The 24,200-nt window shown below is 37.9% G+C and overlaps 1 protein-coding gene across 4 annotated transcripts in view; it reads right to left on the reverse strand.

Moving 5' to 3' along the window:
• MYO5A (myosin VA) overlaps positions 1-24,200 on the reverse strand; it is a 199,002-nt gene that overhangs the window by 14,945 nt on the left and 159,857 nt on the right. Inside the window, exons 28-35 of one of the 4 annotated variants that reach the window (XM_072738568.1) lie at positions 22,192-22,419; positions 17,042-17,142; positions 14,575-14,655; positions 12,537-12,735; positions 10,162-10,236; positions 8,819-8,912; positions 3,683-3,829; positions 1,307-1,461 (exon numbers count right to left, since the gene is read on the reverse strand). In XM_072738568.1, coding sequence (XP_072594669.1) covers positions 1,307-1,461; positions 3,683-3,829; positions 8,819-8,912; positions 10,162-10,236; positions 12,537-12,735; positions 14,575-14,655; positions 17,042-17,142; positions 22,192-22,419 — 1,080 coding nt within the window. The remainder of the gene's footprint in view (positions 1-1,306; positions 1,462-3,682; positions 3,830-8,818; positions 8,913-10,161; positions 10,237-12,536; positions 12,736-14,574; positions 14,656-17,041; positions 17,143-22,191; positions 22,420-24,200) is intronic. The other 3 variants (XM_072738570.1, XM_072738569.1, XM_072738571.1) reach the window with 3 other exon arrangements.

The raw sequence follows: 24,200 nt of genomic DNA on the forward strand, positions 1-24,200 counted from the left end.
AACAATTTTTTTAAAGATTTTATTTATTCATGAGAGACAGGGGTGGGGGTGCAGAGACACAGGCAGAGGGAGAGGCAGGCTTCATTCAGGGAGTCTGACGCAGGACTCCATCCTGGGTCTTCAGGATCACGCCCTGGGCTGAAGGTGGCGCTAAACCACTGAGCCACCCGGGTGCCCCCTCCAACAATTTTTAAGTGTGAAATCTTCAAAAACTCCATGCTTTGGTAACTAATGGGAAACTAACTACATAGAATATCTGCATAGCAGGGACGGAGAATCAGCATTTGTCAAAGGTTCGCCACCAGGGGCTGCACAGAGGGCATGTTTAATGAGAAGAGAACTTCAGGTGGAGAACATGAAAAAGTTCTGGGGGTGGGCAATGATAATGGTTGCATGACAATGTGAATGTACTTAACGTCACAGAAACATGCACTGAAAAGTGGCTAGGTGGTAAATTTTATGTTTTGTGTATTTTACCACAGTTTTTTTTAAAAAAATAGTTAATGAAAGACATTCTAGATTTGAGAACGTCCACTGGGCATGTTAACTATCCACTTATCTCCATCCAAAAAGTTTTCATCCAACTTCAGTTAGATAATCAGAAAGCAAAGTACTCGGAACACATTCTCTTAGCTCCTCACAGAAACGTGTGAGTTAAAGTTAAGTATAATGTTCATTGTTTTTCTAGAGAGGCAAGAGGAGGAGGTGACACAGTGATTACTGAGTTATGTAGGTCTTTCAATTCTATTACATAATTCTGCTGCCTTTTCCAAGCCTTTCCTCTCTGCTTAGTATCTGTTGCTTCTCACATGGAACCAGGCATTTCAGGTAACAAGGAAAATTATGGGGTGAGTTGGAGAATAACAGGAAGAAAAGTTGGAAGAAAAAATTTAATGTTTTATCAGCCATCTCGTTTATGAACAAGCCATGTCATGTTGAACTTATTAATACCTTTTTAACTTTTTAACTAGAGCATCATATTCCCTATATATATGGACCACACTAAATATCTTTAATTTATTTGTAAGATCTCAAAACAATTTCTATTTTGTTTATGAAGAAATTTACTCTGCAGTTTAATGCAATTATATCAAATTAATTTTAATTACTGTTAAACCTGAGCCCCACTGTACAAGAAGGCATATAGACATGTTGCAAGGAATGTTGTCGACAGTGTAAGTTATCAGTTAAGACTGGAAAGTGTTCACATCTGGCAATTTACTTCCAATCTAAGAAAGGAAAATACCTTGGTGCAGATTCTGTCATCATTAAGGTTCACTGAGAATTTTGTGGAACACGAACTGACCTTTAATACTTTTTTGATGCTGTTAATTGTTGATGTTAGCAACGACCTTACTTTCTGATCATCATTCAGGTAGTCAGCATGTCGAACACACATAAATAGGATATACGCTGGTAACCCTGGAATCAAATTGACTGCCACACCACGTGGCTTCAGTTCTGAAAGGGAATGGAGAAAAATAAGCTTATGTAGCATTGAAAATACTCATGAGGAATGCTTTTATGAGATATAAAAGCACAGTTCTCATGAAAGAATTCAATCATTCAGGGTTAACAGGTCATATTAAAAAAACATATTTCAAAAGCTCAACAAGTGGAGAAATTGTTAAGGGTGGGGACATGTGAATCTTACAACTCCTGAATTTATATCTCTTGCCTGGACTTCTCCCATGAACTCCAGGCTCATGTATCAACTGCCTTCTTGACACCTTTGCTTAAGCATGTCAAATTGAGTCTGTTTCAAACAGAACCACTGATTCCCTATGGAACCTGCTTTTCTAGGAGTTGTCCCCATCTCAGTAAATGGCTGTTCCAGACTTCTGGTTTCTCAGGTTATAAACTCTGTCAATATCTTTGACTCCTTTGTTTTCTCACACCACATGTCTAATTCAACAATAAATCCTGTTAGCTTTACCTATAAAACACATTCGGAAACTTACTCTACTAGCTACCCTAGAACAGGCCACTATCATCTTCTCCTGGACTATAGTGATGGCTTCCAGACTAGTGTCCCTGATTCATCCTCTGCTCTCCAGTAGCACATTTTTCACACAATGACTGGATTAATTCTGTACACAAACACCACTCTTGTTCTGAAAACCTTCCAGGCTTCTCTTCTCAGTCATTTATAAAATCAAAAATCTTCACTATGTCTGTGTGATCTGGCCCTGCTCCCCTTCCCCAGTTCACAGTGCTCTAGTAACACTTCTCCCTCTCATCCTAATTGCACAGGGCTTACGTACTTACTATTTTCTGTCTAAAATGTTCTTTCTCAGATACCAGGATGATTTGCTTCCTTGCTTCCTTTGATCGCTGTCCAAGGATCAACTTATCAAAGTGAACTTTCTTGACAACTTTATATAAACTAGTTCACTTGCCTTTACTCTTTATCCTTTTACCCCATTATATTGTATTATTTTTTCTCTATTCCCCCCATGCCCCAATGTAATATCTATAAGAATAGGGATCATGAATTACTTTATTCATTACCCAGTACCTAGAAAATGCTTAGCATTTGGTAGGAGCTCACTAAATGTTTACTGAACTGATGAATCTTTGTTAACTCTATGCTTAAAAATCACAGGCTTGTTAACATTTTTGCTAAATGAAGGTCATGTTGAAACCTAAGTGCCTCTGCTCCTATATATAGTATTTGGTTTAATGCCACAAACCCCAGGAATATTAAATCAGGTATAACTGTCAATCGCATTGCTGTCAGCCCACACCTGCTGGGAGGAATGCTACACAAAGGCTGAACACAGAAGTTTTTCCCTTTTTCAGTTCATAACTTTCAGGCTGTGTGCACTCCCAACTCATTTCCCACCATCCCTTAAAGAGTCTTCTTGCAGAACTAGTGGGCTTACACCCCATCTTGCCCCTATGCTGCTCTGAAATGCTTCTTTCATGTCCATTTCATTTGTCCAGTCCTCTCCCCTTCCATAGCTGGAATCTTTTCCTTAATTCTTTTGTTTCTTCCCTATTACCAAAGTGGTTTTTTTTTTAATTTTTATTTATTTATGATAGTCACAGAGAGAGAGAGAGAGAGGCAGAGACACAGGCAGAGGGAGAAGCAGGCTCCATGCACCGGGAGCCGGACGTGGGACTCGATCCCCGGTCTCCAGGATCGCGCCCTGGGCCAAAGGCAGGCGCCAAACCGCTGCGCCACCCAGAGATCCCTATTACCAAGTGTTATTCTTCACACATTTAGTTGTGAAAGAAAGCAAGGGAAAAAATGAAACTTAGTAAGTTAAATGGCCCAGAGCAGTGGTGTTCAGCTGTGGCTGCACTTCAGAATTCTCTGAAAGATTGAAAAAAGTATATTTGACATGGCCAGGCTCTTCCCCGTAGAGATTCTAATGTAATGAGTCTATGGTTGGGACCATACACCAATACTTCTCAAAAGCTTCCCCAGATATTCTAATTTGTAGCCAGAGTGAAGAAGGTCTGGCTTCAAAGGATCCTTATAGGTAGATCCTACATAAGTCTCCCTGCAGTTTGATAAGGCATGACGTGGTCAGGATGCTACCGCAGAAGGATAATGCAGTTTGCAATGATGACTAAAGAAACCAGTGTTGAGTATCTTAAAAATTAGTGACTAGTCTTTCCCATCACTGACTATATGCACCAGAAAGACCTTCTATTCCATGCAGAAAATACTTGCCCAGAATCAGGTTCTTGACAAGCTTTTGCTCATCTTCCTTCTTGTATTCCAGCATTCCTTGGAAATCCTTTTCTTTCCTGGGAATGTTAACTGGACGGATAGGTTCATCAATGATCTGTCCTGGGGATATGTTCTCCATCTGGCCCACTTCATGAGAAACAAAAAGGAGAAGAAAATATTTTCCAGGTAGAAAAGATACAAGGGTTCCACATTCCAATAATTTGAAATGAACTCTACAGCAACATAAACTTGACATATTTGCCACTTAATTATTTCTTCTTTAAATACCTTTTCTCCTAAAATTAGGTGGATAGATGGCAAAATTATATGGTAATGTCACTTCAACAGCCACTAATGCCTGGCTACTATCAACATCAAAGAACCTTACTTGCTGTAAAAACATTTTTTTTTGTAAGAAAGTTTCCTTTGTCAAAAGTAAGGTTAAATGTCCCCAAAGTAAGTGGTTTAACTTCTTGGTTAACCAATCAGCATCATCATAATGTTTAAGATACTTAGACTTTAAGTCACAGAAAGAAAAACAGTATTCCACAAAGAGGCAGCAAGAGTATCAAAGATTTCCCCTCACATTGAGCTGTATGAATCCAGTCATTAAAGAAAAAGAACATTTGCTTTAAATGTATCATTGCAATCAGTTCAAACCACATCAAGATAGCTGGTAGATAAGTATTTCTTCACACTAGTTGATGTGAAATGTATCATTTTTCACAAAGGCCTCATAAGGCAAAGACCTAACTTTCTTCTGCTACCCTTCATTCTCAAAGAAATTATGAACAGATAAACGCTTTCATTTAATATGATTTCCTAAATATTATTCTGTTTTTTGCTTGTTTGTTTTTAGTCAAGTGCTTTAAGTCTTAACCATGAAGCTGTAACCATTAAAGTACAAGCACTGGTTAATGGCCCTTTGATGTTAAAAATGGTCACTATTGTTAATGGCAAGTGCTAGAGAAGGATTATGCTAAGAATTAAAAGAAAAAGGTCTCCAATTTCATTGCAAAAATTGAGAATTAAATGAGAAATGCAAGGGAAGGTAAGGGAACATTGAGTTATGATGGTATTTGTGAAAATATATGCTACTAAGCAGGTTTTTAAATTCTTTTACCTATAGAGAGGGGGCAGTTATCTAGGGATAGATTGAGTTGAATCTGTTGCCAGACACAATGCAGATCAGAAGCATTAGAAAGTTTAATGTTGCTGATTTCCCAAGGTATCAGTAGTTCTTCCCCGGTCACTCTGGGTAATTTCCTGTGTTAGTTCTGGGAAGCCAGTTCCACAGGACAAGGTTATCACGGAGAACACCAATACCTGCCAGTATTCTTGCTTATGTGGCAGAGAGCCAGCCTAGTGCCACCCCGTCCACCTCATGCTGCAGCATCACACACCAGGATTATCAGCGCTGAAAATCACCACCGTCCATCAACACTATAATATCTAAAGAGTGACCACATTGTGACCGGACAAGTCAGGGCTGTGGCGTCTAGTGCTTCATATGCATGGTAAAATATACGTCTCTATACAGGAGACAGGAGATTCAAGCCATTTAGTTTTACAAAGATTACTTCTGGAGTCAGTTTAAAAACAACAACATGAGGATCTCAGAATTAGCAGACAGTGACCTTCACAGCTCATGTACACACTGCATGTAAAGTACAAAAGAGTAAAATCCCTGCCATCCATGTTACTAGTCACTTTGAGCCACAGAAATAATTCTGGGAGGAAATAGATTCAACATATTATCTTTATCAATAAAAGTACCTATTTGGACTCTAACCCGAGAGAATGTTTTAAAGCTCACTGATTTCATCCACTGGTGATGAGATATACCATTATTTTACATAACACTAAAGAAGGAAAAACACTGCCAATTAAAATGCAACCTGTCAATAATTTCTGAAAGATGCAACTTAATTTAAGATGTTAAAATATAAAAATTTGAGCACCTCAGAATTTATGAAATATGGTGAATATTTTTACTAGGAGAGCTCACATTTTAAAAGAAAGCTTACTTTCTTTTTACAAAACCTTTAACCAAGATATTTTTGGTTCTGCACAAAAATGTCAGAGATGGCTTTCCATATTTTCATTAAAATTTTCTCTCTGCTTTGGAATTGTCTTCAGAGATTTCTTTTCAAAAAAATTCATAGATAAAATATGGATGTCAACTCAACACAATTCTGATTTTTTTTAACAAGCCATCTACTAATTAAAATGTCAGTTTTTATGTATGCAGCATCAGGAAATTATAGGGCCTGAAAGAAAGAAGCTGGGACCGCATTTCAGCTTTCAAAGACTCATAAGACCTTAGGGGTCATTTGGTCCAATGTTCTATTACAGACTTTCTTCTAAAAAAAACCTGAAGCAATACCTATTTTCATTTTCTGGATTCTTTATATTTGTGGGAAAAATATTCCTGAGCCTTTTTGTCCTGGAAAAGGAAAGGAAATTGGGCATTTTTAAAAAAATTTAATTTCCCCACTTTGGAACCAGAAAGATCTTGATTTCAGGTTTAATGGAGACAGGTGAATATATTCCTATAAGTAGAGAGGAAAATTGGAAAATATGACAGCAAGGAGAGAAGTCAGTTGTTCCTGGAGGCTTGGGTTCTAGTTCCAGTTTGGCTACTCACTGGCTGAGACCTTGGCAGTCCCTTATGGTTTCTGGGCTTCTGTTTTTTATGCCTATGAAATAATTAACTGATTTCTAGAATTCTTTTAGGTCTAAATTCCCTGACTTTATGAAAGTTGAGATGGAACACCCACTCCTGGATTAAAATATAGCACAAAGCCGATCAAAATTTGAAACACTCTCTATTTAGCTTTATAATTTCTGCTAAAAATTATATATGTTGGCATTTAAAAAAAAAAGGCTTCACTGGCTTCTAAAAAAGTCTCCTTAATTAAGGGTAGCCCATAGAAGGAGATAAGAATCTTGCTATTTTAAACCAGAAGAATTTAAGTATATTATATTTAGAGAAAAATACAAGAAAACTTAGTTTTTAAAAAGGCTTTGGTTGTAGAAAGTTCCCTGTATTTCCGTATAATGGAGGATAAGGAAATAGGAAGACAAAAGTGTTAGAAGAGCTTGTTACCTTAGTCTCTAATTTAGGGGAGGAGTACCCAGCATGAGCCCAAGTCATATACATCTACTTCATTTTATTCTTTAGTTTTGTGTTATTTAATTTCAAATATAACTTTTCTTAAGAATATGATGTCCTTTTATTTAATCTATGAAGTGCCTTCTCAAATGCTACTTATAGGTTTGAGAATACAGCTGATGAGATAGTTTAATTTATGAGATTGATTTCTGATTGATAATAGCTTAAAATCGCTGACATCTTGAAATACTGTAACCTATCTCAATTAAAATATATGTATCAAAGAAAGCTGAGTAAAAACTTAAAATAAGTAGCTTTGCTATTTATCAAATTTTACTAATGTATTGAAAAGAAATCATTAGAAGTTTAAAAAATAATCTACCAATTAATATCCTTAAAATCAGTTCTTTCAGGCACTCTTGTCTAATTATCATCTTATGATATAATTAAAGCAGAGTTAAGGGCAGAAAGGTTTTCTGAATAAAGATTTTTTAAAGTTTTATCAATAGACATTATAGTCCATGTGTGTATCCTGGGAGGTTCAAAGTTTTAGTGTAATATAGGAGTCATGTAATGCTAAAAAGGTTTATAAATTATGACTGCAAAGTAATTTGTCTGATTTCTACAAAAATATTTCAGCATTTGTACATCCAAGAGAGTACATTCAAAGTAAACATCTATGCCATCATTCTAAATATGTTTGGAACTTATTCATTCAACAAACATTTAAGGAATGATTATGATAGGTCAGACACCATGCTAGGTAATACTGGTGCTATGAAAACAAGAGGAAAAAAGATGTGGACCCTATGCTCAGAAAGCTCATGTCCATTGAGGAAGCCAGTGATTCAAACGGAAAAATTGCTAACTGTGGTCCACAGAGGGCAGAGCCATAAAGCCTGTCTCGGTGATCAGGAGAAGCTGCTCTTGAGGATGTGACATATGACTCTGGTCTCAAAGGATGAGCAGGACTTGACCAATTAGGAAGACCAAACAGAAAGGACAGTTGTGACAGACCTTGCATGTTGGGAGAATGAAAACCATACAGAGTTAACATGGTAGATTCTTCCAAACATTCCAAACTATGCAGAGTGACACTGAGAGACTAGATGGGTAGTCAGACTACAGAGTATCATTTTTGGTCAAAAGTGTATAGGTGTGAAGGCAATTCCAAAGAGGGTCTCTAAATCTCTTGAACAATGAGAATGTTGTTGGAATAAACTTAAAACCTGGCTTTATCTCCATTCATTGCTATATCTCTGGCACCTAGGTAAATACTTAGTGAAGGAACCAACACACTAATCCAAAAGACAAGATTCATTTGTATATAATTACAATTGATATTTGATCATTTTTTTCAAGCTGTTTTCCCATTATCATATGTAAATTGTGAAATGTTAAAAAAATCTTATTTCTTTGTAATCATAAATCATTGTTTCTCTTTTTTCTCCATTACATTCTTTGAGGACACAGACTTGTCTTACTCTTCTTAGTATCCCTAATACTAATTGTAATAATAATAATAGTTAAGTTGTATACAGCACTTACTATGTGTCAGGGAACACACTAAGTATATATTTCACACATTAATTCATTTCATCCTTACAAACTGTCAGGTAGATGCCATTTAACATAGATCATTCCCATTTAACAAGTGGGAAAACCGAGGTATAGAGAGGTTCAATAATTTTCCCAATATCAGATGACTAATAGAAGAGTTGGGAGTTGAAGCCAAAAAGCTTGGCACCAAAATCCATGTTCTAAACCTCTATGTTATATTTGCCAAGCCCAGTGTCTGGCACATAGAGGACAGTCACTAGATGCTTGTTGAATGATTTCTCTCTCTTCGTGGAGAACGTTTTTCCCTACCTAGCAATGGATATTTCCACTCCACAGAGGTCATATTTGCTGAAAGTCAATTTTGTTATCATCCCTAATATTCACATGCAAACCTGTTAGACCACTGGCATAGCAATACAAAATCAAGATGCAGCAATTGTTGTAAAAACGTGTTAAAATACCTTCTAGTTCACCAATTTTCTTGGCAAATACTTTCAGTTGTTTTTTCAGTTTCCGAACTGTCTTATCTTGTTTTTCAAGTTGTTCCATCAAGTCCTAAAGATTAAAATGAGAAATATAATAGAAAGATCAAAATAGGCCTTCTAAAATGCACAAAAGGAAAGCAGACACAAAATCACAGGAACACTGTTAGTTTTACATAAAAGCTCCAGAAAAGCTCGCTGGTGGAGCCACCACCTGGCTAAAACTGGCAGGCATGGGAAATGCAGCTACAATAAAAGCCAAATGTTAAAATACACACTGCAGTAAAATCCTTTACAGCGTGATGGATAGCGGGCTCACTGGGGAGTCTTTTCCAGTAGACTCCTTGTGGGTAAAACAATTAAATGCTTGTAAAATGTACTGCTTTTTTCAGTAGAATGCTTTCTCTCAAGGGGGAAGAGGCAAAATAAATTTGACAAGTGCTCAAAAAATTCTGTGGGAAGTTTTAAGGATGGCTGAACTTAGGTCAGGGCTCTTGGCCGACCCCTGTGTGTGAGAAGCATGGTCTCTTTGAGACCTACCCTTTGGAAATGTTGAAATTAGTCCTATAACTTAAGAAGTTTGGGGGAAATAAAAGGTAAGTTGAAAAAGAAACACAGAGAAAGGATAAAGAGTGGTCTGCTGACCTAGGTCCAAGTGGCAGGTGGTATAACACACCCATAAAATTTCACAGGCGATATAACTTTGCTTATAGAAAAAAGGGGGGAATTCCAAGTACTTTATATGCAAAAAAAGGAAGAAGAAAGACAGTACATTCAAGGGGAGAGGGTAAAAAATGTCTCTGATGGCTATCAGAATTCTCAAATCGCAGACAGAGTTAAGAGATAAATAAGTAAGAATAAGTGGGTAACAGCAGACTCAAAGTTTAGGAGCGAAGTCAGTCAGTGCTACGTCTGGTTGCTATGCAGGTGATGGTGAAGGAAAGTATTTATAAACACAAATACTCATTCACTTTCCAGTTGAGACAGCGCAGATTTAGAAACTAGACTACTGATTCGAAGGAAATAGGTGCTAACATTTCAAAGTGTTCAGTTGTGCTTCTTGGATTTTACTTTATCTTTCCAATCACAGTTTGCTTCCATCACACTGTAAGCCTATTGTTAATAACAAACCCAACGTGACAATGGACGCAGGACACTGACAGAGGTGACACCACTGGCTACAAGACAGCTGTGGGGAGAAATAGGTCTCGTGAAAGTTTTTGAAGAGATTCCTGAGGAGGGGTGGGCAGCAGTGTGCTCTTCAGTAATAGAGGCTACAAGTAGCAAGGGAGACAACAGAAATGCACTCTGAGTTTACATACAATCATCCGTTTGTAAAGTGAAATCCGATATGACTGATACTTCTTAGGGTCATCTGCATATAATTCCTCAAAATACTGAAAAAACAGGCACAATGGATATTTGTTTTTCTCTGTGTCTTTGAGGGGAATGTGACCTCTCAGCAAAATAAATTTTAAAATATTTTACAACACAAATAATGACAGTTTATGTTCTCAAAAGGCTGATTTGTCATCTGCCCATTGCCTTCTGATCTTTCCAGTAGAGATGATTCTAATTTTATATAGATACACACATACACATATATTTTCATGTGCTCAAGGGTAACAGGCTATCACTCAGGTGCCATCATTTAGCAGGCTATACAGAACAGAAAGCTGGTATTTCACTCCTCAGACCTCCTCACAAGTTGTTGTACTTTTTTTTTTTCCTGTAGCCAGCAGCAGTGACAAGGGGAGGAGGCAAATAAAATGAAAGTGAAAATTAAGGCAATGTTGGCACTCTTGCCTGAAGGTGAAATGGCTGGTGAGAAGCTATGTGTCTTCCTTCCGTAATGGCAACATGGGGGAGGCCCATGGAGCATGTTCACAAGTGGAGGAAGGAAAAAAGACCATCTTCGTGTCTGTGTTGGGAAGTAGGTGGGTAAGTGGGTTATGCAGGATAGAGTTCCCAAGAACACTAAGTGTAGGTCCATTGGGCTTTACCATTCTGTTCAAGTGTTTCCTAAAGAAATGCACAATTAAGAAATTATATCATGGTTTTGAAAAGTGCATTATTCCCTATACTTAAGTTTGAAACTATTCTCCAGAATTAGTAGTCAGGTACGGAAAGTAGCTGACCTGTAGAGGGTTTTCTAAAACTCAGAGAATCTCATTAACTAGACTCTACCCCCTAGAATTTCAGAGCTTTAATTTACTTTTGTATTAGCTATGAAAACTGCCAAGAAAATTAATAATGCAGACAAGATTGCAAAATAAATGATTAATCAACTTAGTGAAAAAATTGGGAGTTTGCCATCCAGAAGCATCTTGATTTCATGGTTTCAACTTGTATTTTAACAATCATTTATAAGCACAGAATTTATATACACTGATCAATTGTTATAATTCAGTATATTTATCAATTCTGAGGCATTAAAGCACTGTTAGTTTAATGTAAGCAACAACATACTTGAGAGAATAATGACGTTTCAAAAATATTCCATGATTCAAAACATTTTCCCCCACAAATCTGTGATATTTCAGTCACTATGTAAAGAGTTCGACATATGTTTCTCCCATTCCTACAATGGAGCTTCACATAGCAAGCTGCCTTCAGAGGGACAGAAGGTGAAAAGAATACTTTTGGGTTTTACATCTAATTAATACAAAAGGTGGTTAAATAGAGGACACTAGAAAACGATCTGAAATATAAGTGATCACTAATGGAGTTGATTATAATAATTCAGACCGTTAAATATTCAGAGAAAATCCAAACTATTTTATTAAAGGTCATTAAAACTCTGAATTTAGGGAAAAAAAAAAAGAGAAATCAACTATCAGTTCCAAATAGCTTTTCTCAAAACCAGGCTGGCACTACAATATAATATTTTCTATAGAAATGCAGAATTATAACTTTTCAATGACTTTTAACTTAATATACTTATCAAACCTAAGTAGATTTATGTCTATAATAAAAGTTATTTTGTGACAGAAATATTTTAGAACATATTTCCTGCTAAAGAAAGAAAAAGGAGGAATAAGAAATAACTTGGATTCTGTGCCAGCATTCAGAATCTGGCAAGGGAAAAAAAAATCTCCTCATTCACTGCACTTCTGTTAGAATCAAAAGTATACAGACTTAAATGCTGATATCTCTCCACCCTGACCTGGGAGGTCTAGCCAATGTCAACCAAAAGCCACCTCTTGGTTCTGCCAACCACCTTCCCCAACCATAACTCCAACCCCTGCCCATCTGCTCGAGATGGAGGCAGGAATGGCCTCGGTGGCTGCCTGGGGACCAAAGATTAAAGCTCATCCCTAGTCTCTACGGTGACAACCAAGTAACACGGCTCCTTAAAATGGCAGAGAATCTGCAGCCAAAGGGGAGGAAGCAGGTGAGCCGAGTTCTCAAGGATGTCAAAAGCCCAGCACACAGTTGGGGGAGATCTCCCAGGCTCCCCAAGGGAGGTCTAAGAATGCTCAGACAGCCCAGAGCCTTCTGTCAGATACACAACCTGTGCTTGGGACTTTTTCATGTCAACAAACACAATCACATTTTCCTTACTCTGTCTCTGCTATGGAGTGTGGAGCAGCAGCAAGTTTTTTACCAGCCCATACAGATGTGTCTGCCGGAAAGGAAACAAGGCCGGTGGGTGCTGCAGGGCCAGGCGCTGCACGCTGAGGAAAGCATGGCTTACCAGGTTTTCGTTAGTCAGCCTGGTGATCTCGTGCTGCAGGCTGGCCTCGATGCGGGCCTCCGGGGGCAGCTGCAGGTTCTGCGCCAGCAGCTGCTGCTGCCGGTTGTTCTCCTCCTTTAGGCTCTGGATCTCCCCACGGAGGGCTTCAGCCTCGTTCTCGTGGCTCCTCTTCTGGGACTGGAGCTGGGATTCCAGGAGCCTGGGGAGAAGTGCACAGGTACGAGAGGGAGATGGCACCTGTGTCTCTGCTTGCTGGGCATGAGGCTTTATGCTCGCTCGCCAGGGCAGGAAAAGTGGGGAAGCTGTAGTGTCTGTGTAACTTCTGACTTCTTTCAAGTTAAGAAACGCAAACAAACGAAGTGCTCTCACATTTGCATCTTTCTGAATTATGGAATGCTACAAATATAACATTCTCAAAGGCCCTAAGAAATAGGAAAGTTTAAGCTCTTTTGAAAAGTTTATTAGAAATGGTGACTAAAATAGTCAATTAAAAAAACATACTTTTAATCTGGCTTACACTGTTTACAAACTAGCATTTCAGTTGGCAAAGACAGCATCTTTGCCACAGAATAACTCTGCAGTGTAGGACAAGATTACAAACTCCCTATCTCATTAAATATGCCTGTAAGAATTTCAGTGTTACTAATTTCAGGCAGAGTATGACCAGGGTCCCATTTCTACTTTCTACTCTTATCTCTGAGGGACAGAAAGGCTGGTGTGACTCTGAAATAAATACAGATTTATCCAAATCCACACAGGTCATTCTGAAATTTCACATACGTGTATTTTATATTTGTCATCTTTTCTCTCTCCCATACACTTCTATATCAATAACATGTGATTTTAGAACATAGATGTTACTTTTTTGTGATGTGATTTTAGAACATAGATGTTATTTTTTTTTCATAGATGTTATTAATAGGATGGACAAAGTGGTTGCAGCTTCTCTGAGCAAGCACCCAAGTCAGCTGTGCCTGTAAGCAAACCAGGGCATCGACTGCGGGAGTACCAGGGAGAAACGGCATCCTCCCTTCACCATGCACCCCCACTTCTATATTCACCCCCTTTCCAAACACAAAACAAAGTTATGGTTAGGAATTAACTAACATGAAGAAAGGAAAAACATTCTTTTATTCTAATCCCCTCTGTAATCAACTGCTGGGCAAAGGTTCCTGATGCCATTGCAAGCAAACGGTTAACAGCAGACTAAAAATATTTTAGTGATTATAAAATTTCAAAGACATTTGAACCAATAACACCACAAAGTTAATGATAATGGCTTGTGATTACAACAAACAAAGCAGAATAAGCAGGAGCCCCTTGAACAAATAGCTAAGTATTTTTTAAATTTAATCACTAAAGTGGTATTTTTAATGAGACTTTAAAGATACAAATACCCCAGAGCAGATGAGTATCTGTGTTAGAAACCTATTGCTGTTTCAGTTTTATTTGCTTTCCCCTAAACACATTTAATGTGTTATTATTTTGAACTGTAGCAATACAGGAGACCCTTCTGGTTTGTGGTTTCGCACATCTGAATTTCACAATAATCACACAGAATGCCAAATTAGGCACTCAACACTGCAGTTAGGCAGCATGATAACATATATAAGAATACAGTCTCACAGGTGATACGTTCCTTTAGATTGGTTATTATTACAAATAAGAAACTACTAAATAATAGGTATTATTCTTTCCCACTGTAGTTTGGGCTCTAATGGAAAGGTTTGTTTTGTTTTGTTTTGTTTTGTTTTTCAATCCCTAGTGATATAGCCAGAAATTTTAGTCTATGAAGAGAAGATCCTTCACTCACAGGCAGCAACTCTTAAATTCACTATCAATCCATTTCAGCTGTAATTGCATCTCTTAGTGGAGAAAATATTTAAGAAGGTACTTGGCTGAATGTTCTACATTTTACTGAAATTTACCCAGGAAGACAACTAATGTATAAGAAACACAGAAATTAAAGTCAGAAGGCCACTGTTAGTAAGAGAAGCAACAAGTTAATAACATTCCATTTTGAGGAGACAAATATAACCTGTTGGCTTGTTTTAACCCTTCATAAACCAGCCACAGCTCTCCATCCTCATTCAACTCATGGCAATCCATAGCAGGTGATCTTCCATGCAAAAGGAACAACAATGCAAAACACAAAGGGATACAGGATGGTCATGAGATGATGATGGTCAAGAGTAGCACGCGGTATTTCAATATTTCATTAAGGCAATAAGATTGTTTTTATTAATTACAGATGGCGTTGACATTATCACAAAAATTACTTTTGGTTAATTTTGTACAAAATGGATAACATGTAACATCACATGTCAATGAGTAGAAAGAAGAACAAAAAATCAAGGAGCTACTTTTTCTGTAAAGTAAGAAATGACTGAAAAGGTGAAAAAGAAGTTGTTTTCAACATTTTACTCAGCTAGGAGAGTGATCTTTATGTCACATATTGTGTAAGAGACCAAGATCTACCATGATAGTCACACACATATAGAATGAAAACGTCAGCTATTGTCTTCATGTGGCAACCTTCACAGTCCAGTTCAAAATGAAGTTTTAAGTCTTCTGAGTAGAAACTTGTTTTCACTTAATAAAAACCACTTTCCTATTTTTAAAATTGTGTTAAGAAATTCCTATAGGAGTGACTTATAAATAAGAATATGTCCAAAGCTCTCAACTTTTATGACACAATTGTTACAAAGATTTTTTGTGTCAAAATTAATGTTAGATCTGGGGAAACTGCTTTTATATTAAAGATGTGACATATTTTATTAAAAGTATATATAGGGACACCTGGGTAGTGCAGTCAGTTGAATGCTTGACTCTTGATTTCAGCTCAGGTCATGATATTAGGGTCTTGAGATCGAGCATGGTGTCAGGCTCCACACTCTGTGCTGGGCATGGAGCCTACTTAAGATTCTCTCTCTCTCTCTCTCTCTCTGTCCCTTCTCCCACCCCACTCTCTCTCACTCGCTCATATGTGCCCTCTCTCTTAAAAAAAATTATAAATAAATAATAATGACAAAGTTGATTACAGGCTTTTTCTATCTGGGGTATAAAAAGAATATTTCTGAGTATCTGCTATCAGACACTGTTCTATATCCTTCCACATGTATTATTTCATTTAGTTCTACTAACCCATTGGGTATCATTTGCCACATTGCAGACAAAGATACCGAGGCTTAGAGATAAGATACCTTGGAGGCAACACACTGGCAAGTAGCAGAGCCTAGGGCTATCTGACTCCAGAGCCCAGGTTTTTACTCTTCTACAAGACTTCTGTTGATATGAAGTGTACAGAAAGCACATTTCAGAGAATGCTCTTCTATTTACCATCTTCCCCTGGAGAGTTGATCTATTTTCATGGTCTCAATAATATTTACACTGGTGACTTCAAAATTTATATCTCAGCCCACATACCTAATTCCAGATCTATATGTTCAACTGCCTAATGGATTTCTCTCTTTGGGTGTCTTCCTAGCTGCTTACATTCACTATTTATAAATCTACTGATTATCTCCACCTTGTGCTTCCCCACACCACAGACCCAGGATCACAAAAAGCATTACCATATCCAACCAAGTATCCATAGTAGACACTCAAGAGCCACCCTCTATGATTCCCTATTCCTCACCTACACATCTCAGAAGCCACAAGCTTTTTGATCTCATCTTATGTATCTTTCAAAGTGTCCCATTTCTCTCAATCCCAGCTGCCACCAACCAAGTCAAGTCACTGTAATCAGTCATGCAATTATAGAAAAACTTCCTAACTAGTCTTTATGCCTTCAATCTTTTTCTACTATAATCTATTCTCTAACACAAAAGTCTTTGATAAAGTTTCATCATTAAATGGGTGTGCAAATCTTATACCCTCAGTCAGCCTACCCAAAGCTCTTAGGTGCACAGTGACTGAGCTGTGTGCCATATGAAACTTCACTTGTGTTTACAGTAAATAGGATAAAACTAGAATTAGGATTTTCTCAAAAGACCTTAGGAAATGTGACAAATATTTGATCTTAAATATCAGAGTCCCATCCTAGAAGTCATAGTACCTTTGTAGAATGATATGGCCAATATTGAGGTGATTCCAGATACTTCACCACTTCTTTCCACACTAAATTTCATTAACTGAGAGCTAAAGTTATCCCTAAAAACTATCCCAACCATCCTGAACAAAAAATGAAAGACTAACCAAACAGTCCAACAGTGAGTAACTGGTTTTCTTCTCCAGGCTAAGACCCTAAATATACAGAAATATAATCCCTTGATGTAAAATGCATTCCCCTTGACACCTCACATCAATAATGGTACCTTATATTAAAAATGAGATCTTAAATGGGAATATACTGGAAACCTTGAATTCCCCCTGAAGGTTAGCTGATGTCTAATAAAGCAATATATAAACACTTTGACTTACTGCGCAAGAGGCTGGCTCGAAGACTAAAGATATACATGATTAAGATTAAACTAAAATGATTGAAAAAAGAATAGACTTACCTGTTCGTTTCTTTCAAACCAATGTACGCTTGTGCTATTTCACCTTTATCTTTCATTTTTTGTACATCTTCCAAAAGTATTGTAGAATCTGTCATTGTATTCTGAAGGGGAAAATGACACATTTCCACATTAGCAGTCAACTCAAAAGCTTTGGACCACAGACAGTATTTTTCTTTCCTCCAGAATAGGGAAGTTTACATGCCTTACCACACCTCTCCCGGTAGAGCCCCAGCTCCAGCCCCATATAACTAGAGAGGAGGGTCAGGCACAGGCAGTTAAGAGAAAGAGGTGTCTTCAGTCCCTCTATTAAAAGGGTGGTGATATTCTAGAGTACCACTGCCCTGTAAATAAAATCACTGATGGGCAATGTGTGTTTTACATTACGTGGGGTGGGGGAAAAAAAAATATATATATCCCATTAAAGTAGCTCCTTGGTGTCCCTGCCTGGTAATTGTTCTTCTTTTTTATTTTTTTAAATTTATTTACTCATTAGAGACACACAGAGAGAGGCAGAGACCGAGGGAGGAGCAGGCTTCTCACAGGGAGCCCAATGTGGGACTTGATCCCCGGACCCGCGATCATGCCCTGAACTGAAGGCAGACGCTCAACCTCTGAGCTACTCAGGCATCCCTTGCCTGGTAATTGTTCTAATGCTATGTTATAATATAAATATATATATTTCAAAGTCTGTATATACATATGTGTGTATATACTTTATATATAAAAACATAGATATATTTTCAAGTATACATAAAGCATTAGAAAAATAACCAAGTAAAAACACTGAGCAACTATTTTTTTTATAAGGTTTTATTTACTTATCTGACACAGAGACAGAGAAAGCACAAACAGGGAGAAACAGACTCCTAACTGAGCAGGGAGCCTGACTTGAGGCTCAATTCCAGGACCCTGGGATCATGACCTGAGCTGAAGGCAGACGCTTAACCAACTGAGCCACCCAGGTGCCCCGACACTGAGCAACTACTGAATGAAAATAGAACAAAAGCTATTCTTCCTACTACTTCCCATCTAGTTATACTAAAACAAATGCCCCAGTAAAACACTGTTTAGTTTGACATAAAGCTCATTTTTCCATTAAAAACTCTGTACAAAAAAGGTAGATGATATTTTTTAGCAAAATTAGTTTTTTTCTCACACATTTATATATATAATATATATTATATATATAATATATGGGAATATATATTTATATATGTATATATATTCCCATATATATTCCCATATAAATGGGAAGAATTTAGCTCTTTGTAAATATCCACCATCTGTTGTTATTCAATTCTTCTTCCCTCTGTTCCATTATAGGATGGTACATAATTTTTTGAAATACATTTCTGGCAGGTCAGCATTACTAATGATTTTGTATGAAAAGCACTTTTCTGCTCACATTTTTACCTCCTTTTTTATTTTTCCTTTTTGGTCAGATAATCAATGTAATTTCCAAATCTTGCTTCTACTCAGCTACTCTGTCTCTCCTAAACCAGAGCAAGAATAGATTTAGAATTACTGCACTATAGCCTTTAGAGAATAATACATTTTAGAACCTAAGGGCCCATTCTATCTGTCTAAATAGTGTATGTCTGATCTGTTAGTCAATGTTTGTTCGAAAGGCAGGTCTCAAAATGAAGTGGACTTAATAGAAAACACTTCAAAAACCATGATCTTAGAGACCAGTTCTGAGATAAGTTCAAGACCAGTTCTTGATCAGAAACATACTTTAAAAAAAAATCCCACTTTTCTCCTAATGCTTATAAATGCATCCTCAAAGACCAAATATAATGGGATCCCTGAGTGGCTCAGCGGGTTTAGTGCCTGCCTTTGGCCTGGGGCATGATCCTGGAGTCCTAGGATTGAGTCCCACGTCAGTCTCCCTGCATGGAGCCTGCTTCTCCCTCTGCCTGTGTCTCTGCCTTTCTTGCTCTCTCTCTCTCTGTGTCTCTCATGAATAAATAAATAAAATCTTTAAAAAAAAAAAAAAAAGAGACCAAATATAATCTGATAAGAGCTTATATTTTACTAAATTTTAAAAATCGTTCCCATAAATGCTACATAGAGCTTTCTTTAGCTATGATTTATATATATTTTAATATATATTTCATAGAAATTTTTTTATCTTTCTCTGAAAGACAGAAAACTTTTCTATTCTACAATGGGCTACACTCAGATTTTTAACTTTTAAATAGTAACTCTCAAAGACCCAATCCCAATAGTAAATAATGCTGTATGTATTGTCTGATATCTGAAAACCTATATGATGTACTTTTGAACTTTAGGTAAATTAGGTAACTTGATCCTATTAACTAGTCTAAAGGAAAGATAAACTTCTTTATATGGTGTTTTCCTTATAGTAAGCAGCCAGGCCTTCCCTTATCTGGCCTACTTTAGCTAAGAAGTAGTGGTTGGAGCATGGGATCAGACTTGGACCACTAGCATTAGGAAATTCCTGACTCACTGCTCAAAGTTTGTCTCCCCTAAGCCAGTTCAGAAGTTTAGAAAGGGCTGCCCCATGTAGGAAAATCCTACCCTTCTCAGGAAAAGTGTGCTTTACTCTTGAGGCTCCTTCTCACCCTTGGCCAACAAATCCATAGCTGCTAGAAAAGAGTGTGGGATAACTTGTGCTTTTGGGTATGTTCCAAATTAAGGGACTCCCATCCTGGGCCCCTGTGCTGTGGATGGCCTACCACAACTACTATAGTGAGTCGGAGAGCTGACTATGAATTAGAAGTCATGGAGACCTCCCTCTGATCCAGACTGGAGCCTACTATATCTATTAGTTTTCCACTGATACAGAGAGGGCTCAAATAGGAAATTAATTTGTAAATATCAAAACAGACTTGGTGGTCAGAAGCATCAATTGCATATACTGGGGGAATACTTGTACGGTAAAATTTAGGATTAAATAAAAGTATTTACTAAAAGTTTTTTAAAAGTTTTATAATTACCTTGTCATCCTGAAAATCACAAGTCAGCAAGCACAAAAAACAGAGAAAACAATAAACCCTTAGTTCCATAAATAAATCCCATCAACGAACCCCATCATAACAGAAAAGCTAACTGTAAAAACCCAAAAATTAGTATTTGTGGAACTGGCATAAGGTGGACATTAATATATTTTTATGTGATAATTCTTAATTTTCAGGAACAAGTGCTTGAGATTCTTTTTGAGTTGTTTTGTTTTTTTTTTAAGTTGTGAGTAGGTGAGAAAATGACCCTCCTGTAATGTATATGGCTGAAAGTCTTATCCCAGGTCTGTGAGAGTTACAGTCAAGCTTGATAGGAAGTCACTTGTTCAAATGGAGCCTTTCAGAATACTCACAGAGGTGGAGGAGATGAAGTAGACTTGGCTGGGCTGGATTATCACCTACCTCACTGGGTGTCACTCACTACTGTCCTGCAAAGGAGCTGTGAAATTATGAGTCTTTTGGACTGGAAACTGAATGGGATAGACAGCCATGGGTTCGAAAGGTCTCAATCAGTGTTGTGGGCATTTTTCCTAATAAAGAACAAGCTGTTGCCATGTGTAGGCTGAGAGCAGAGGCCTTGCTGAGACAGGACCAGCCAATCTGAGAGGCTAGAGAAGAGCTGTGAGCTGGGTGAGTGAGCGCATCTGATACCAGAACTCTGCACTGTTAACTGGATTGTTTTTATGTCCCTTGGTTCATTTTATTTTTTCCTTTCCCTTAACTTTTACTGAAGTTTCTTGTGAGAATACTACTTTGTCACAGAGACAAAGTGAAAGGGAACCAGAGAAAGGAATTATGATTTTGGACTCTGCTCCAGCTAGCATAAAGAGACAGTCTTCTATCTCAAGGCCCAACCACAGCAGTAGTCATGAAAACCACACTGAGAAAGCCTCAGGAAAGGAGAGACTACAGGGCCAGGCCAAAGGAGAGATTCCCCTTCCAGAATCTCCTCATTTCAGCCCGGATGGGTTTGTGATTTAAAATAAGAAAGCCCATTTCTTTATATAAATCCACTCATTCCTGGGATATTTTTTCCTTCCAAGATTAGTCGCAAATTTCTTGTTTTCAGAATTTGGTATTTTCTGGATCAGTGTTGACCTCAGTATGAGTTATCTTTCTCAAAACCAAATGTTATATGCCAGATTCATTATTTTAACCACATGCAGAACTACCATTTCAAGGAAAGTATTCTCAGATCTTCCAGTTCATTATATATTATAATCATTTTTTATATGGTATGTCCTGAAGCTGGAATACTTGATTGTCTAATTCTTGGTAACACTTCGTTTGCTGCATGAACATGGATAGGGACACAGGCCAGGTTTTATGATGATTACCCAGAGTCTCTCCGATGGCAAATGACAAAAAGGCCCTTTATCACCAACACATGGCAGCAATGGTCTCAAATTACCCAAGCGCAGGAAGAACTTTGAAGGGTTACTTCTACCCTGTGACATGGGTCCTTTCTGTTGACACTACATGCAGCCCCTCCCCAGTTGAGACAGCTCCCCCTATTAGACAGAACTCCCTAAACTGAGCAGAAATCATCTGCATGGAACTTCTACTCACTGATCTCATTTCTAACCCTTTTATATGTTGTCTTTCCAGTTAAATGGGCTATTTTCAACAAATAATTTTAAAGTCTTATTTAATGTCTTCTCACACAGCAAGACAATCTATGGATTTTTGGACTTAACAGAATTTTACTTTTTAAGAAAAGTTTACTTATTTTATTCATTTAAGTAATTTTTATACCTAATGTGGGGTTTGAACTCATGAACCTGAGGTCAAGAATCGCATGCTCCTCTGACTGAGCTGGCCAAGAGCTCTGGATTGTACTTTTGATCAAAATTTATCATGGCCAGATTACTACTTAAAGATTAATTTTAAAAGCCCTTTGTTAATGAGTGAGAAATGGGAGATCATTTTGGTTTTCATTTATTTTTTGCTCACTTTAATTGGCATTTACAACAGTTTTAAAGCAACATTGAGATTTTTTTTTTAAATGACAATATCATTTTTTTGGACAATATCCTTTAAACTAAATGCTAATTAGATTAAAAAAAAAAAAGCTCATTAAGTGTTTGGTTCATTATAAATTGAAGGGAAAGGACAGAAAGAAAGAGGCCAGTCTCCAGACACCCACTTTGGTCACTCACTCATGCTTACCTTGTGTTGGATGGCCTCCTTCTGGCTCACCAGTTGGGACCTCAAGATGAGGACCTCCTCCTTGCGGACATCAAGCTCCTCACTTACAGAGGTCAGCTGCTCCATGAGGACACGGTAGGCTGGTGCACCTGGAGCAGTCACCTCTGGGGCACTTTTCTCACTAAGGGCCTTGCGAAGTTCATTTAATTCATTTTTCAGTTTTTTGTTTTCTGATTCCAGCTCTTGACGCTGTATGAAGAGACAATAGTTCACTGCTGTTATCCTCAACTTTACACTGGAATGCTCATGCTCTCCTAAGATGGTAGAATTCTGCTGGAAAAGATCACCAGAGCTACCCTAGTAAACAGCTTCCCAGGCTCTACTGGGAGCTCTGTTCTGCAAATTAAGGAAGCTAACATCAAGTGCAGCTGAGCAAGGCGAATGGCAGTTTGCTTCATCAACCCAGATTCCAGAGTCACATTTATTCTGGGCCTGCCTAGGGTGTGTTCACAGGCCTGGAGAGACTGCTGAGTCCTACGGGGAGAATTTAGCCCATTCCTCAGAAGCCCAGGTTGTCTCTGCAGGTAAATATAAGGCAAGTATGAGGGTTCAGCTGGTCAGGTTATTTCTAATGAATAGTTCAGATGAACAGAACCCTGAAATCTTGAGTAGCATCCTCTTATTTCCTTTGTAAAACAGAATGGAAAGACTATTGAAATCTTAGACTTTTAACTTCTAATAAGAAAATTAACATATCACTTAAACTAATAAAATTCCATTTAGTGTTTTGATGACAACAAACAGTATATTTTTCAAACTACTTTGACATGTGTATGACAGGCTTGTGAAGTTGCTGGCAGAAATCTTGGGAGGTGGGAGGAAAGGATGGATTCCTTTGCCACCCAGATGGCCAAACTCATCCTTTATCCCCTCCATACTTTCACAAACTACCAGACATCCTCATGCCACCAGTTAGCACTGCTTATGCAAACTTTGCTGAAACAATGGTAATGACAATCCAGAATAGAGTTCTGACGCTAGAATACAAATGTCTCAGGATACTGGCTGGGAAACGGTAAAGCAGACAGGCCTCTGAAGGCACCATGCTGCCTCATTTAGCACATTACACAAGGCCTTATGACTGTGGAAGTGAGATACTTTGGGGTATAAGATAAAATATTTTATTGTTTCTTCCAGACAAGCCACCTTGGGTTTGCAGCACCACATCAGACCTCTCAACAGTTATAGTAAAACTATTTATAGTCTTTTTTTTTCTAGTATAAGAATATATAACCGGGATCCCTGGGTGGCGCAGTGGTTTGGCGCCTGCCTTTGGCCCAGGGCGTGATCCTGGAGACCTGGGATCGAATCCCACGTCGGGCTCCCGGTGCATGGAGCCTGCTTCTCCCTCTGCCTGTGTCTCTGTCTCTCTCTCTCTCACTGTGTGCCTATCATAAATAAATAAAAATTAAAAAAAAAAGAATATATAACCCTTTCTTTCATGTGAATTAATCTATTCTTATGGAAAATGAATAAGCCTTCCTATCCCCAGTCTCCCACCAACTGATAATCAGATTCATATTGCTCATTTCTGCAACAGAAAACATGAGTGTCTTTACTTGGACACTAAGCTCCGATGCGATGTTTCCCAAACTTTAAAGTGCATCAGAATCACTTGCAGACAGACTGCATGGCCCAACCCCTAGAGTTTCTGATTCAAAAGGTCTGGTATGAGACCTACAAATGTACATTTCCAACAAGTTACTAGGTGATGCTAATGCTGCTGGCCAAGGGACCATATTTTGAGAAATACTGAGCTAATATACTTGGGAAATTTGTGATCTGGGCTTCATTTTTTTTTAAAATCTAGGCTTCACTTTTAACATATTCCAAAGAATGTCTTATTTGTTCATTTTTGTGAGGCAGGAAGATGGGAAAGAGTTGGAGATGACAGTCCTATTCCCCTTCCATTGGCCTGTGCCATTCCATCCCATCTGATTCTTTTCTTATATGACCCATATCATGAGTTG

Source organism: Vulpes vulpes, chromosome 15, assembly GCF_048418805.1.
Source record: "Vulpes vulpes isolate BD-2025 chromosome 15, VulVul3, whole genome shotgun sequence".
Lineage (NCBI taxonomy): Eukaryota > Metazoa > Chordata > Mammalia > Carnivora > Canidae > Vulpes > Vulpes vulpes.